Raw genomic sequence first — 17,149 nt, 5'->3', positions numbered from 1 at the left:
CGAATTGTGGGTATCTTTTAGCTGGTCGGTGTTTTTTACGATTCGTACGGAAATGGTGTTTCTGTACGAATCGTACTTGCGGGTTTGTAATGTGTTTTTCCCGGGTACGAGTCGGACGGAGAAAACGCTCCGTCCGACTGTTCATACCCGGGTTTTACAGGATCGGAATCGGCACCTAAGTGTACTCATTTTCCTTGAGAAAGAACTACCGTCATCCAGTCTGACTTGGACCCTGGTATCCACATTCAGAGGAATAATGGCCCTCAACATGTAGGATGGATTAAGCCACGCCCTATTTACAACACTAAGTTAGCATAACCAAGCTAATTGTTAGCAAGCCAGCTTGTCGTCTCCGCTGCGCTGCACACGACACTGTTGTTATGTGTTATTCATTTTAGAAATGCTGACTCGACTTTGCCTCACAGGATAACAAACTGTTGGTTTACATTCTTACCAGTGAAATGTGCCCTTGGTCTGTACATCATGTAAAGAACGAGTCTGGGTCACTAGAAGGTACAGAGTGTTGTGATTAGATTGATCGTACCACTTTTTAGACATATCATACATGCCGCTGCCAATATCTGAAGGACAAGTGTCTTTAATATTGCAGAACAGTTTGGATTTACATTCATTCGAACAGAAGAGCTGATGCATGAGAGAGCTAGCTGATCCTTTGATGTGATTCTACTAAGCTGATCTACACGGTATGGGGTCCCCCCTGTTAGCCTAAGAGACCTTCTATTGGTCTAATAATAATGTATTAGATTCTAGAGAAAGGAGTGTGGCTATATACCACTGTCATTATTAGTATGATTGCTCCTTTCATTTTATATGGTATTATAACAATGCTTATGGTTCTGATCTGTATCATTTGTCTGCTAGTGTTAGCCAAAGTACTGCATCTTAGGACGCGAGGTTTATAAAATAAACTCTTTTAACTTTACCGTGTCTGTATTATTCTGTTGTGGACTGACAAATAGATACGAACAGGTATTTCGGATTCCCACCACTCCTGAGAAATATCTAAGTCGCTTGTTCTGGTTTGTCTATACATTGGGACCGCCTAGCTAGATCTAGGCTAACGAATGGGATACTAAGCTAGTCGGATAAGGGGTTCTTGGTTCTGAGGGGAGTTTCTGGTACACCACAATTCTCTGAGGTCCTGGTCTCCTGCGCATAGTTCTGTGCATAAGCAGAATCCCTGCAACAAACAGTTTCCCTGGGACACACCAGCCAAGCCTTTTTTTCAATAACAGCAATACTTTTACGTTTTAAATATAGTTTCACTACGTAGGAGGAAGTGAAGCAGTTTGGAATGTGACGAAGCCTGATGCAGCTAAGAAGCATTCATTGTCGCACCGAGCAAGTGCCAACAACGTGAAACCTCCAGGTGAATTTCAGCCATCGGTTCAGGCAAATAAACGCTTACAGTAAGTGTACTTTTATGTCTCCACTCTTTCCATTTAATGTACAGTATTGTAGATAGTAAGAAGTAGATACTATTTTTTGCACAATAAAGTTTATATTTATGGGGCTGCTGTGGCTCAGAGCCTTTTTTTATTCATAGAAAGAGTGTCTGGTTTTCTTTTGAGAGTGTTGTCACAGTTCACACTTCAATATGAAGTTTCTAAAACTCGTTACCACGTCTTTATGTTAATTATCTATAAAAGATTTACAAAGTGACTATATAAACACACCTCGGGGATATGAAGGAAGTTGTAGAGACACTTGTAAGGAACTAGACACAGTCAGACAGACCTAATATTCCTTTGCACAAGTGCAAAGTAACAAAAAGTGAAATAAACTAAATCAAAGTGTTGATAAATTTACTTTATAGCACAAAACTGTTTTTGATCTGGAAATTAGCCTTTACAATAACACAAATAGTGTTTTGCTTTCTTTGTGCTACTTATTATCAGGGGGCGGCTTATGAGCGGTACATGGGCATTCCCATGCTACAACCCATGATTTTTGACACAAAGCCCTATCTAATAAAAGTACTACACATGACTTTGCAATAAAATATTCCACCTCTTTGAGGCAGGTGCTAACAAGGAGGAATGCTTTCATTTATTCTAACTCTTCCAAATATGTATGAATACTGCACTTTACAGAACTCCTACAGTGTGGTAAACGTTTTAAAGTTTGTCTTGGAGTAGTATTTTGTACTGGTAAAAACCTGTGCTAGACACCAATGGTGGTGCAAAGATGTAATATGGCAGTAACCAGCCTGTTTGAACACCAGCATCAGGGAAGAGAACAACAGCGCCATATCTTTGAAAATATGGCTCTGTGATGCTCTCTGTTTTGTAAATGTGCCCCAACATATTTCTGTGCATTCAAGGAGTTCTAAGCTACTTCAAACACACAGATACACCACATTCAACAGAAAGCTAGATTTTGGTCCAGAAAGAGATTTTTGTGTGTAAATTGATTTAGAAGTTTGGGCGCTACCTCAATCAGGATGTGGAGGGAGGCATTTTAAAACTCTGGCCCAGTCAAAAGTCCTACAAAAGATTAAAAAAATAACTGACACCCTAGGCCTGGTGGGACCCCGCCTTGGCCCAGTAATGTTTTATAAAAAATAAACATTGCCACAGAGTTGCAGATGATCTAGAGCAAAAAAGTGTTTAAAAAAGAAATGCAGGATCCCGTGCATTTTTTACATGCCCCCTCCCAGGGTGGGCCAGGGCCCAGGGGAACATCATTTTTTTATTTTTTGCAGCCGGGGTTTGTGGAGACCCCTTAATTCAGTTTCCAGCCTTGAGGTCCACATCCCCAGGGCCCAAAGTATTTTTTAAAGGAAGGGGTGCATGAGACTTCCCTCCCCAGGCCAGTTTCGGCCCTGGGGACCCTTACCCCAGTCCCAAATTCTGTGTTAAGGGGAGGGAAGTTTGTGCCCCCCCTCCATAAGCTGCTTTGGTCCCCACAGAGCCCATCCTCAGAGCCCAATATAATTAGGGGAGGGAACAAGTGGACCCTCTCTCAAGGCTGTATTTGGTCTCAGGGACCGCATACCCTGGTGCCCGAAGTCTATTTTAAGGGGAGGATGCCCTCTCTGAGCTTTGAAAAGGCCATGAGGACCCCATCCCCCACGACTGCTATCTTTTAAAAAAGGGAGGGTTGCCCCACGTCCTCCAAGGTGTGTTTTTTGGACACAGGGTTGTTTCACTTGCTGTGTCCCTGAGAGCTCACTTCCAAACACAGAGGTTTCTCTGACTGCAATGGCATAGCCAGGAGAGCGTGTGTTTGTTCCCGCTAGGCTGGAGCATTTTCAAAACTCCCGTCAAATGGAAGCAAACACAAAAACAAAAACTTGAAAATGCTCAGTCCATCTGGAAGCATACATTTGATCTAGAAACAGATCAAGATATTCCGAATGCATGGAGAGAGCAGCATAAGTATTTAATTTATGCTTCTTAACTGGATGTTAAAGACCTTTCACATTAACAGAGACAATACATAGTTTATGTCGATGAATACAGTTGTAAAATAGGGATGAGAGAAGAGGAGAAAAGAAACAGAAAAATAAACATAGAGTCGCTAATAAAAACAAGACACTCAGGATGAACAGCACAACAAACAGGTCATACTGTAAGATCACATATTAAATGAGGAGTAGCAACAAAGGTGCGAAACAAGACATAATTCACTGCCTATACCTACTTTTGTGAACATAAAGATAGAATATGCTTTGAGGAAGGCGATATTAGGCAACTGCTGCTCCTGAGGGCTGAGAATCCATGGAGATAGGATCATGTTGATCAAGATATTGTATCACATCTGAGGGAGAGAAAAAAGATTTAAAAATAATGTTTTTCCAAATACACAAAATAGATGGATCTAAAAGTCCATATTTATATCCTGCATATTTCAGTCTAGGTCATAGTTCGGAGCATTGAAGACAAAGTTTCACAGTTTCCTTTGCAAAATCCTGGTAAATACAAAATCTGTTGCCCTTTATAATTAGTGTTAGAATTTCTCTTGCAGCTTCTCTGATAAGAAGCAGATGATGATGGTGCAAAATTTTAAATATAATTTATCTGGGCTTGATTTGATGTGGATTGGGGCGAGAAGGGAATGTGCCACATCAATTTACAACTTTTCTGGAAATGTAATGTTAAGCAATTGAGTTCAAGTAGATTCCAAATAGAGTCTACGGTTCTGTCCTTCAATATTATCTGGAACATTAAATATCTGTAAATTATATTTTCAGTTCTTGTTCTCCAGGTCTATTATAGCTGTTTGCATAGGAGGCATCTGGTTAACTAAAGGAGCCATAACTGAGATTGCTTTGGAATTATGCTGTATTTGTATCTCGTTGTTGAATGCTTTCATGGAGAGAGAGGCAATGTCTCATTGGATATGCTTTGATTCGGTGGAGATAGCGTGTGTATTGAGATGAATTGATTGAATTTCTTCCAATTTTTTTGTTAATGATACTTTTTGTGATTCCACTACTGTAGATTTATAGGTAGAGGGAAAGCAGTTTGTTTCCATTTTTTGGGATGAGCCGGTGGTTGTTTTATTTCAGTATTGACTTTTGTAGAATGGATGGTAACAATACAGCACTTACTGATGCTGAATAAAGGCACAAAAGCAGTGTCAGACAGAGTGTAATCCAGATAGTCGGTAGTTACTGTGGTATCAAATTGGATGAAATGAGGTAAATGGCGAATTGATTGTAATTAATGTGGTATAAGCAGTATTTAAATTTAAAACAGTTATTCATTAACAGATCACAGGAGAATCAGGATATGGAGAGTCTTGTAGTAACTCTCTGAGATAAATATTAATAGGTAACAAGAATTCTTCCAATATTATTATGCAGATGGTATCCAATGTAATAGAATAGGAGAGGAAAAAGCCCTTTAAGGCATTAAGAAGCCAACGAAAAACAATCCCTTTAAGAGGGAGTCAGATGAAGAAATTGGTTTAACCAAGGAAAGTCAGGTCGACAGACCACCCACTTCACATGAGATGGCCACTTCTTACCAGGAGTAAAGCTGTCAGGAGAAAGTTCCACCGCTCCCTAACTGGAAAAAGTCACAAAACATTCTCACGGCATGAGACCAGCGACTTCAGAAAGCAGTTGCTGAGAGAAGAGAGCAGGAATCTTGTCTCACATTATCAAAATAATCGCCTGTAAGCAGGTTTGTGTCAGAGACTACAGATTAGCTGCCATCTTGGTTAGTGCACCATTGACTCCTTTGTGAATCTATTAAAGGTGATTATTGTCACGATTCACTGGGGTGGCCTTTCTTTTTTCACCCCCATGAAGAAAAACTGCATGATATTAACCGTGATACTGTTCTGAAGTCTCCCCATGTCCAGAAACTAAGAGGGATGGTGAGTTTATCCTTCATACAATCAGGTGTTTCTGCAGAAACCCAGATTAGGGAAATATTAAAATATTAGGGTATTCCAAAGATATTTCTCAATATACTCAATATTCGGAGGACGGCTTTGAGTGTCTTTAGCCTGAATTTTTGATGAACTTTGGGTTTCCAAACCTCTACGGAGCTCATCCAGGCCACACTCTTCTAGCATCACTGATAAGAGATGCCCTATGGAGGACAAGTTTGTGGCTGAGCTTAGCATACGAAAGTTCCTAAACTGAAAGGCATATATTTGGAAATGAGGTAGTGCTAAGCTGCCATTTTTTAGCTGGTTCCTAGGCTTTTTCTATGAGAGTCTAGGGGATTTGCGCCCCCAAATAAGGGAACTCACTTCTCCTTGAAGTCTCTTTATCTCTTTCTTAGGGAATATAATGGTATACAATTTAGCAAAGAGGTCAGTTTGGGGAGAATCATCAGTTTTATTTGGTTTGATCAACCATATGCTTCCATTACTTCCTTAGCCATATTTTCATTTCCTTCACTACCCTTGTTGTGTTTGTTGTAATGATATCTTCTAGTTTCTTGGTGATTATGACCGCTGAATATTGTATTTGGTGCTTTAAATGATGTGTCCAGCAACCTTTAGACCATGATATAATCTTGTTTTTTTCCTTGCTGATGTAATATCCTGAGAGCTGACCAAACTCTTCAGCTAGGACTTGTAGCCTGGTATGGCGAGGTAGGGGTTTGCAGAATGGATGTATGACGTAACAACGCGTGTGTTTACAACACGTGCAGTTACATCGCGGTTTTTACAACAAACGCGATGTAACCACGCGATGCCATTACAACGCAAGTCTTTACATCGACTTACGCTAGATGGCGTGCTAACATTAGAAAAGCATAATTTACTATTCCAACTCCAGTCCACTTAACAGTAGGGAAGGTGTTGGGATAGTAAACTACACTATTTGTAATGTTAGCACGCCATCTAGCGCAAGTCGATGTAAAGACTTGCGTTGTAATGGCATTGCGTGGTTACATCGCGTTCGTTGTAAAATCCGCGATGTAACTGCACGCGTTGTCAAAGTTTCGTTGTAAAGGTTGTTCCCCTTGCAGAATATACCAGGAGATCATCTGCATAGAGAACAAGCTTTATTGTGAGAGACTGCATTGGAAATGGGAGGATTAGTGGATCTGAGTGAAAATCCTTTACACTACTCTGTGACAAAATAAAGCCTGCCCCTTTCATGCACATTCATCTTTCTACATTACATACAATATGCTGGGCTCTAAAAAATTGGCTAAAATATCACCTTCTAAAGTGAGGTTTATCCGAAGTGGATGACAAGAATCTCTCTATTGAATGTCTAAATCTTTCTTTATTTTGACAGTATGCGAGTACTTTCCTGTCTGAGGTTTTCAAACTTGAAGTAAAGCCAAGCAATACTTTATCATTATTTGGTACTGATGCTGCGCTTAGTGGGCAAATAAATAAAGCAGAGGAGCAGCTGCTCTTTTAATTGATATTTTTGGCACATAGGCAAATGTGCAAACATTTGATATCTGTGGATGTTCTGAACATGGTCCACTAGGTCAGAGCGGTAGATCAGGTTTCCTAGATGGATATGTTGAGTAATCAGAGAGCTATGTGTGACTTGGAAATCAGGCCAACCATCCAATTACTACACCATGTAGTACTGAGGGTGGAAACATCTGTTCAGTAATGAGTATATCAGTCTGGTGGGGCATATCCAGTAAAACAACTTAGCCTAGACAGGCTATATGACTGATGGTGAAATGAGGATTAAAAAAAATGGAGCATTACACAAATCTGCTTAGTCAGATTTCCGATTTATTACAAAAGTAATATTCGGCACGTGGAAGGGTCATCAAACCTTTGTGCACACATGCGTTTAAACTATTTAAAATAATTGCATAAACGTATTTTTAGTAAAAAAAAAAAGTATTGATACTTGCCTTAGTATATTGTACAATGCTTAATAATCTGACCTTTTTTCAATTCATTGTTGATGCTTATTTTGATGATGTTCATTTTGTAGATGTAGAATCTTATCTAAACATGTGTAATGGTACACTCATTTAGGATCTTATTTAGAGATTGCTGCTTGTTAATTGTGAACCCGAATTCTTTTGTACCCTTTTTTTAATTCCATGGCAATTGAAAGACAAGCTAAACCTGCCCTCTCCCTCACCCTACCTGCATTTATTTTATGTATGCTTTCACGGTGCTGACAAGCAAAAAATTGCAAAAATATGTCCATATGCTATCATTAGTGAATCAAGCTCAGTGACACTGGACTCAGGTGTGTAAGGGGCACACGGCATCCTATTTATGACTTTTTTTTAACCAATCAGTAGTTTGGTCATTAATAGCTCAGAGTACATGTTAAGGGCAAGAAACAGGTCCCTGCAGCCTTTGCCGTGCAGGAGGCCCCATCCCTTCTGGGTGGGCCACATTGACCCAATGGCCAATGAATATCTGTGACATTTGGGAGATTCTGGCCCGTTAGCGTATTCTCCGGGGACGCAGACTCCATTTTCTTTATGCCAATTGGCATATCAGCGGTAAGCAGAATGGTTAGGGTTTAATCTGCTTTCTTTTATTCAACCAGGAGCTGTTATAATAAGGCAATGGTTGGAAGGGACACCAGCGCTGTCTTCCTGGTTAAGGAAGGTAGGTCCTTATGCACCAAATCATTTCTCCATAGACACAGAATGGGGATACTTGTTTTATACATCAGACCCATAAGTACTTATTACAACTGACAGTTTGGGGTGAATGCTACCCTTCTGGTGTGTGATGAAACAGAAAATAGTTTTCAAATTGCTTTGTTTTTTTAAAAAAATGGCAGGTGGTAATTATGGTGAATAGCTCATTAAAGCATTATTGACTTGACAGTGTACTAAAGTCTGCTGTACTGGTCTATGTGGTGAGCAGTAGAAAGATATCAATCATCTTGTTCACTGTCTTTCTGTATTACCATTGCAAGTTCCCATACTTACAGGAGTACTGAACTACAACTCCCAATCACACCATGGGGCAGAACGGGTACCATCCCCTAACATGCTGCGCATGCCCCAATGTGGACATGTCACCACGCTGTGTTAGGCACCACGTCCTCCCTGATGATGTACATGGGAGCAAAGTGTGGCAGCCATGGATGCGTTGATGTTAGCTTTCACTTGCAGCAGGTTGCTGCGGGCACAGGCACAAATCCTAATCAGCTGCTCTTTATAAAAGTGCTGTGCATAAAACTTACCGGATCTGCATTCTAACTATACTATCTGGCAGCAGATAACCTCACAAAATCCAGGAAATGACTAGATGGACAGTGCTTAACACTAAACGCTCAATAACACAATCCTCAAATTAATGATTCCATAAGTGAAAAGGGCCCAGATAAACTCTTCTTATCAGCGTCCGAGATCACTGGCCACAACAGTGTCATTTGCCAGCATGGTCACTTTTGGCCACTTGATAGCACACGGAGATGGAATGTAGGGAAGAGGGGGAGAAACTGGCAGGAATATACAAACATTTACTGGCCATCAGCATACCTACAGTAACAAGGTTGGCCCAGGGTGGGAATGAGTGAAAAAAGAAATGTGTAGTGACATACAGAACAGTTTTAAATCTGCTTGTTTGAAAAACGGCAGGTGGTAACTATGGAGAATAGCTCATTAAAGTATTAGTAACTTCACAGTGTACCAAAATCTGTTGCACTTTCCTTTGTGGTCGAAAGAGATGAGTAATATTGTACACTTATTTACTGTAAAATGTTTCTAGAATGTGGGTTGTGGCATGTTTTGTAGTGTGTGCCAACACACACACCCTTGTGCCATGGTGCAAGGTTGCCTGAGTTGCAGGGATGATTGTTGTGCAGGAAGGGACACCTTACTGCACAAAAACAATCTTTAATGGTGTTTTGCTCCTTCTATGTGTGCATTTCCTGATTGACGACACTTTGTAAATCTGGGAATGTGTCAGGTTTCTTGGATGTTGCATACGAACACCCCTTACTGTAAAATGTTTCTAGAATGTGGGTGGTGGCATGTTAAAAACAAAACACTGCCATTGTTCTAAGGTAGGGCATGCATGTTTCTATTCCTGTTTTGCAACATTTTTTCATCATGAAATAAACCTTCTGTACGGGAAAAACCAACAGCAATTGTCTTGACGTTCATTCTTGCTGAATAGTTATTTGAAACGTCTCTAATACATCACAGAAAAATTCCAGCTAGCAGCTATTTTTAACTATTAGACACTTTCATGGTGCACACATGTTTTTTAGCTCGTTAGCCTGAAGTCAATGGTCAGAATCTCGTGGTCGACACTTGCGCCAACCACCGGGCTACCAGTGTAAGATATCATAATTACAGGAGTACTGAACTGCAGCTCCCATTACACCTTGGGAGACAAAGAGTAATTTCACCTGACATACTGCGCATGCTCCGATGTGGACATGTCAGCATACAATGTTAGGCACCGCCTCCTCCCGCTTATGTATCTGTTCAGAGATGGCAGAAGCAAAGTATGGTGTCCAAGGATTCGTACTTTCTCCTAAAGTTACTGTCACCTGTCTTTTATAATATTGCTCTCCAGGTAGGCTTCAATACTCCTCTCTGAGATTTCAGTATTTTATTTTCAATAGTGTAGTAAGACATAAATCTTTTAAAACATCAGAGATACTGGCATAACAAGATGTTTTCAAATAGCTTCTTTTCATTAATCAATCTTGTTATATATATAACAAGTGAAAGTTTACATTCATACAAGAAAAACAGTTCCCAGTATCTCATATTGCCCTCACACTTAGGGCTACCAAACAAGATGATGCTCAATTCTAAATTTCTATACCTCTAAACAGAATTTCAGTTTAGGCAATTCAGCAAGGTGAGAAAAAAACACTTAATTTTCTTCCAAAGAGAGAAAGGTTATAGCATTTGACTCTATTTTCTAGGTATTTATTTTTCTTTATTATATGTTTTATTGAAAGAATTCATAAATTACATAGTCAGCCATTAAATAAATGAAAAGGAAACACAAAAGAAGCAATTACATAATTACAATCGCTTTAGAAATGTGACTAACAAGCTAAAAAAAAGAAAATTGCCATAAATCCATACTTCTGCATTGCACATATTACCTATAATACATTTTAGCCAAATGTTTCTCAAAGTTTTAAGAATTTCCTGTAGGAGCCTGATCTTAGCGAGTATCTTTTTTCACCTTCCCTGATTCTACATAATTTGGACCGCCAATGTTCACATTTTGGAGCTTCTCCAGCATACCATTTTTGGACAATTAATGATCTTGCTAGTAAAACAATAATAAATAATCTTTTTTTGCAAAAGACTAACATTAGGCAGGACTGATCAATCCCAGTCCAGAATTCTCTTGAACAGCTCCATATAATATGGGTCCAATCCCCCCGCCCCCTTCCATCGAGTATCTAAAACAATTCACAGAGATGTGGGGGTTAATTCTAGGTAAGAAACTTGAAGTTCTGTAAAGCAGCCATTTGGTATAAAATTGCGTACGCCATAAGTGCACCCCCTTAAATATGGCAAAATTTAGTCCATTTATTTTATCCCAAGTTGTAGCAGAAATCCATAGATTTTCTTTAGCCTTCCATTTGTCCTGCACCTTGTCTTGGACCTTAACATCCTTGTTTGTTCAGAGAGAGGAAACCCGCCAACTAATAGATCTACAAATGCTAGATTCTATCAGGTGCTCTACAAGCTCCAAGGTTGCCAATATACCTTAGGGTCCATATCCTATAGAAAGTATCTAATATTAATAAAGGAGCATTGCATTGCTGATTGAAAAACGTAATGCTAGGCTCGACTGGCCTCCAACTTTTCCATTTTCTGCATCAAGAAAGTCCCATATCGTACAATACCCATTTCTCTCCTATCCGGCAGCTTCATTTTAATCTAACAAGGGTTGATCCCTAATATGTATATCCATTAAATAGGTGACTTCCTTAATAGGAGGGACATCATAATGGAAAAGCATTTGCTGTCTGCGCTTAATGGTCCACTGTAGGGTCTTGTATCTGACTTTTTTGGGAGCATTCGTAAGGCATGAAAACTCAACGATTTCAGATTCCTGAAAGATCAATTCTAAAAACATTCTTACAAAATTGTCTAACTGTATCACACGCGGTGCTTAAAATATCTATATGTGATATGTGCAAAATTTACAAAGTAATATCCTTTCAAGATGGGAAAGGTCAGCCCTCCTTCTTTATCCTGCCTGCATATTATGTCCATTGCCATTCTAGGCATTTTTTTTAGCCCATGCAAATGCTGAATAGATCCCCTGCTTTCTTGTATGGGTATATCATCAATAGATGGCGATAAATATCGCAAAGCACGCTTAGCGCTTTTTTATTTATCGCCGTCTATTGCTGGAATTTATCGCCCGGTTAGCATGTTATTAACAATGTGTATCACCGAGGTGATAACAATTCCAGCGATAGTGGGGATATCGCAGTTTTCCGTGGAACAACGCTGGTTTTCCAGCGATGTTCCGTGGAAAACGGCGATATGGTTGATGATAGGGCCCTGTGGTCTTACCCCACAATCCACCTCCCATGTTAGGTATGCCTTAGTCAGGAATTTAACAGACGTTAAATTCCTGCGTTAAGGCATAGTTAACGCGATTTCAAATATCGCTACCCCTCGTTGATGATATCATGAAGCTGGGTTAGCGATATTTTCCCATGGAGTTTTGTCAGGCATGCCTCCTTTGCATCTCATTAACGATGTGATGGAGGCGTGCTGACAATGGGCGCTAAGGCAAGGAAACACACGCTAGAGTGTCCTTGTTGATAATGCGATAAAATTATCACCGCTTTTCGCCCGAAAACGGACGCTAAAGCGGCGATAATGTTATTGCCAACCCTTGATAATATGCCCCGTAATCTGTACAGCATTTGGGATAGCAGCAAACAAAAAATTACACAGAGGTAGCATAGACATTCGAATTAAAGCCACACGACCCATTATTGGCAAAGGTAACTTCGCCCATTTTACAAACAGCCTCTTAATCTTACTTATTAGGACAACATATTTTAACAAAAATATAGATCAGTAACATTTTATGAAACATATATCCCTAAGTATCTCTTGAGCCTTAAATTAACTGCTGAATGGAGTTCAGTTAATAAAGTGTGAGTGCGCTATTGCATAATAAAATCTATGTTTTTAGTTTATTTATACCTCATAATGATTCATAGTCATTAAAAATGTCAAACACCCTCTTTTAGTTAGCTGAATCTGGTTTTAGAAACAAAGCCATATCATCAGCATATAATGTAATACTAGACATTCTTGGCAGTGATGGTAATATGTCTGAATTATTTCAAACAGCATTGGTTAGCCGCTCTATAAAAAGAGCAAAACGTATTGGTGACAGAGGACAACCCTGTCTTGTACCTCTGCTGACATTACATGTGCCAAAATTGCTGTAATTGATAATTATTTTCACAGAGGCACCTTTATATAAACCGGAAATTATTTTAATAAAATTAGAGGGGAACCCAAACTTGCCATGTAAAGTAAAAAGGATTTCTCACCACACTAAATCAAATCATTTTCGGTGCCTAAAAGCATAACGTGCACAGGATTTTTTTTTTTTGTAAAACATAATCCAAGGGTTCAATCAGAAAGTTAGAATTAAAAAATAATTGTCATGCGCCTCCATACACGGAGGGCGCTACACGCCCATTTACCCCCTTTTAGTCCTTAGTCCGCTCCTTTGATGGCCTGATCGCCAGGACATATAAGGTCCTTCAACACTCACATGCGCTCCCATCTCATAACTATCAACAGCGGTGGCACGTGGACCTTGAGGAGGACATCCCCTCTGACCGCTGGGAAAAATTGTGGAGGGACATTCCTGGCACTTTTAAAAGCATTGCACAACAGGAAACAGCTTACAAAATCATGACTCATTGGTACTACACCCTCCATCGATTGCAAAATATGTGCCTCAATTCCACACCTATCTGCTGGCGCTGCCAGACCGCTCCCGGCTCTTTTATGCACATGCGGTGGTCTTGCCCGCTCATAACGATTTTTTGGAAGGAGATCTTGAGCCACATCAGGGAGGGGCTGGGCTTTCCCATTCCGAGTGCACCAGGGGTAGTGATTTTAGGGCTCCAGCCTCGCTCTCTTAAAGCAATGATTCACTCGGACTGGCACCTGACTCTCCACATGCTTAATGCGGCAAAGCAGGTTTTAGCGCTTCATTAGAAGAAGGCCTTGACCCCTCCCTCCTCATTGTGGCTCACCCGACTATGGATGGTAATGGCGATGGAGCTCCTCTCCCATTGGTTAGCCCACACTGACGCCAAATTCAAGCGTACTTGGCAACCCCTAGTCTCCCATCCCTCTAAGCTGGAGCATGCTTGTGCTGTCCCTCCCCGTCTATGAGCCCTCCTGAAGAAGAGCTGGGATAGGCGGGTGGGGGTAGATACGCCTCCCAGGCGATGGATAGATGAGACGCTCTGCCTTGGGGGCTTAATCCTCATCCACTGTTTCCTCGCAACTGGAAAGCTGCGCCCTCTCTCACATTCTCTCTTCTCTCCTCCTAATATCCTCTCTTCTCTTTCTTTCCTCTGTTTCTTTTTTGGGTTCCATTTTTGTTATTTTTCCTTTTTCACAGGCAAGCAGACGTGGGGGCTTTCCCCCAACATCTTGTTACAGGCCGCCTTTTGGGCTGTTAGCGGCCGTTGGCCCCTGGTAAGCTGGGTACTCCTAGAATGTGTCTAACCTAGGATGCTGTTGATGGCATGTTACTCACCATTAGGGTTTACAGGGCTGTTTCGCATTCAGATTGGCCCTCTCCCCCCTCTTGTTATGACGGGTATTGCTATCCATACCCCTACCCTATTGTTGTACCTATTGTTTGATGATAGGCTACTGTCTCTTCAGGCTTCATTAACAGCGCACCACGCTCTCTACAGGTTTATAGTAGACATGGTTCCACTCGCTCCGGTGTCCTAGACCTGGGCACTTGGGGACAGCCTATATGTTTGATTAGTGCTGGTATTTCTGAGTGGGGAGGGGCTTCATCAATCCAGCTAGCCATGTCGAACTTTTCTGCTGTTTTTTGTATTTTGATGGCTAAGTGCTATGTTGTATCTTTTATGTTTCCGCTGATGTGGGCCAACGATGAAAATCCTGAATATTTGCCTATCACTGCTTTTTGCCTGGTGCTTGTTAGTATTTTCTCTTTGATTATAATTCGAATAAAAGAGATTTAAACAAAAAATATTTGTCTGCCTGGTATGACTGGGATGATTGGGATGTATGACTGGACCTAAACTGCTACAAATTCTGATTGCTAAAAGTAGATCGACATTAGACAACTTATAGGTCTATATGAGTTAATATCTTCCTTATCTTTCTTCAAAAACCTTACTACAACTGCCGTGCAAAATGAAGCCGGGAATTCACCCCCTTCTAAAATGTGAATAGTTAACTTGACATGCTCCAGGTTTAGAACTGGTGAAAACTTTTTATACAGTTCAGCTGGCAGACGATCTTCTATGCAGGCCTTTCCATTAGCTAATGATTTCACAACTAGTTTGATTTAATAGAGACATTAACTACCAAGCCTTGTACTTGGGTTGTCTGTAGCTTAGGAATAGGGAACTCACTAAGGAAACCCCTAAGTCTCAGAACATCCACATCCTGTTGTGCACTATATATTGTTTCGTAGTGTTTTAAGAATCAATCCTTTATGTGCTCTGAGTCCGTTATATGAACTTTTGTTTTCTTATCTATGAGGGATATAACCCTGTTTTGGCCTTGGTGCTCTCGTACCTTCCATGCGAACAATCTACCTGCATTATTCATTCTCCTCATACATGTTTTGTAGATATGTTGTATTAGCAGAGTGGCCTCTGGCACGATAATATTCTTGCATTCATGTCCTTACTTGTCTAAGTGGCAATTTATTAATAAGTTTTATTGCAAAAATATTGCACATTTGCCCAATTCGCATCTAGCTCTAACTTTGCCCTATGCGCCCAGAGGCATTTAGTTTGTGCTATATCTTTGGAAGTTATATAGCCCCATATAGTTGTTAGAATGCCTCCTAAATTGTCTCTACCCGTGCTGATATTGCTAGTCTGAAAGAAGCTTGTTATTTCATAACACAGTTTTTTACACCAATCTTCATTCTCCAGATTGTCCTTTTTTTTAAAACCACCTTCAGATGTTTTTAGAACCCTAATCCCAGATACTTCCATCTTAACCAAGGCATGGTCTGTAAAACCATTCGGAATATGCATACAACCGATTAATTTCAAATTATTAGAGGAAAGGAAATAATCTAACCTGGCAGCAGATTTATATTTTGCTGAAAATCAGGAATATTCCATTTTTTTTTGTTTTTTCTCCTTACCATAAACCTGCCAAATACAGCCCCTGCATACATTCCTTTAGTGCGCTCACTATTCGTGGCTTATTCTGCTTATGGCTGTTGGATGATGAATCTAGCTCTGGGTTTTGAAAGAGATTGAGTTCACCCCCTTGAATCTCAGATCCAGAGATATTCAATAATGCCTAGTATATCTCTAACAGGGGTGCCGGATTATCTAAGATCAGCGCATAATTTGTGGCTATGGTAAGTCTAATATTATCGAGTAGGTCGCTAATTAAGCCCCATCTGCCTTCTATCTCAGAATGGGAACATTTTATTTGGAAAGGAAATGCTTATCGATAAAAATTGCTACCCCTCTATAAGCAGCATTTGCGGATGACATATAGCCTGTCCGTTTTCTGAACATTTTATATGTATGTTCTTTTTTGCCCGCATAATTTGTCTCCTGAATAAGCACAATATCTGGGAGATGAATTCCAACCCATAAATCTGTAACCCGTGCTTTATATTTATTATTGAGACCATTAGCGTTTAAGGAGACAATACATATGGAATCCTTATACCTTAGTATTGATCGTCACTGCGATAGAGGAGTCCTGTTCATTTAACATAGATTATAGGGCATAAAGTGATCTGGAAATAAAAAGCCTATTCTATTTTTTCCTGAGAATGCATCCTATCTTTGAACAAAATAGCATTATCTACCCAATTTTCTAGTAGCTTAAAGAGCAACATGTATAATAAAGTGCCTAATCCTTCAAAGATGGAACCAGATTGATAACATTTTCCTATAAAGTCAGATGACTGAGTTTATTGCTGTAAACAAATAGGACCCCATAGGAAAGGACCGAGATTAGGAAGCATAAGAGAAGCATATAACCAAGAACAGTTTGGAAATGCCCAGCTTTTGCTGCATATAAAGGTGCCTGCTACATTACAGAAGAAAATGTGTTGCTACCAAATTGGATTAGAAGGAAAATGACTAAGTGCATTGAAGTTGCTATAAAAGTTTACTTAGGATGTCAACTGAGCTAACATGTAAGAAAACATCATATAGCACATCTCTAATTTTAAATTTGAGATCTGCCTTAAATATTCCCCTTAGTTAATAATAAGACACATATCATTTTGCAGGCCTGTACATTTGCAGAAACATTCCCTACCGATCGTTTTGCTACATTTCCAACATTTTGACCTAAAAAGGCTAGTAATGAAATCTCCCATTTTTCGTCTCTCTTATCTCCCTGTGCTCCCACCCCACCCCACCCCAGCAAACCTTATCACCCGAAGTGCCCTGGGAGAGAATGGACCACACTTCCTCTCGCTCACCTTTGAAACCCCTGGGTGTCATGACTGTGCACCCCTGTGCGCTCATGCTTCCGGAAAG

General features: G+C 40.2%; 1 protein-coding gene across 5 annotated transcripts in view; it reads left to right on the top strand.

The window, feature by feature from the left end:
• Positions 1–1,308: 1,308 nt before the first annotated feature.
• Positions 1,309–17,149, top strand: part of LOC146785767 (phospholipid scramblase 1-like) — a 644,815-nt gene continuing 628,974 nt past the window's right edge. For 2 of the 5 annotated variants that reach the window (XM_085633631.1, XM_085633630.1), the window contains exon 1: positions 1,357–1,430. Coding sequence is in view for 2 of the 5 variants with exons in the window: in XM_085633627.1 (XP_085489753.1) it covers positions 7,995–8,037 (43 nt within the window). In the remaining 3 variants the exon portion in view is untranslated. Of the gene's footprint in view, positions 1,431–7,986; positions 8,038–17,149 lie in introns of those variants that run through there. The other 3 variants (XM_085633627.1, XM_085633632.1, XM_085633628.1) reach the window with 2 other exon arrangements.

The sequence above is a fragment of the Triturus cristatus genome, chromosome 11, assembly GCF_964204655.1.
Source record: "Triturus cristatus chromosome 11, aTriCri1.1, whole genome shotgun sequence".
Taxonomy (NCBI): Eukaryota; Metazoa; Chordata; class Amphibia; order Caudata; family Salamandridae; genus Triturus; species Triturus cristatus.
Note: the sequence above shows the minus strand (reverse complement) of the source record. Positions and strands in the feature narration are given on the sequence as shown.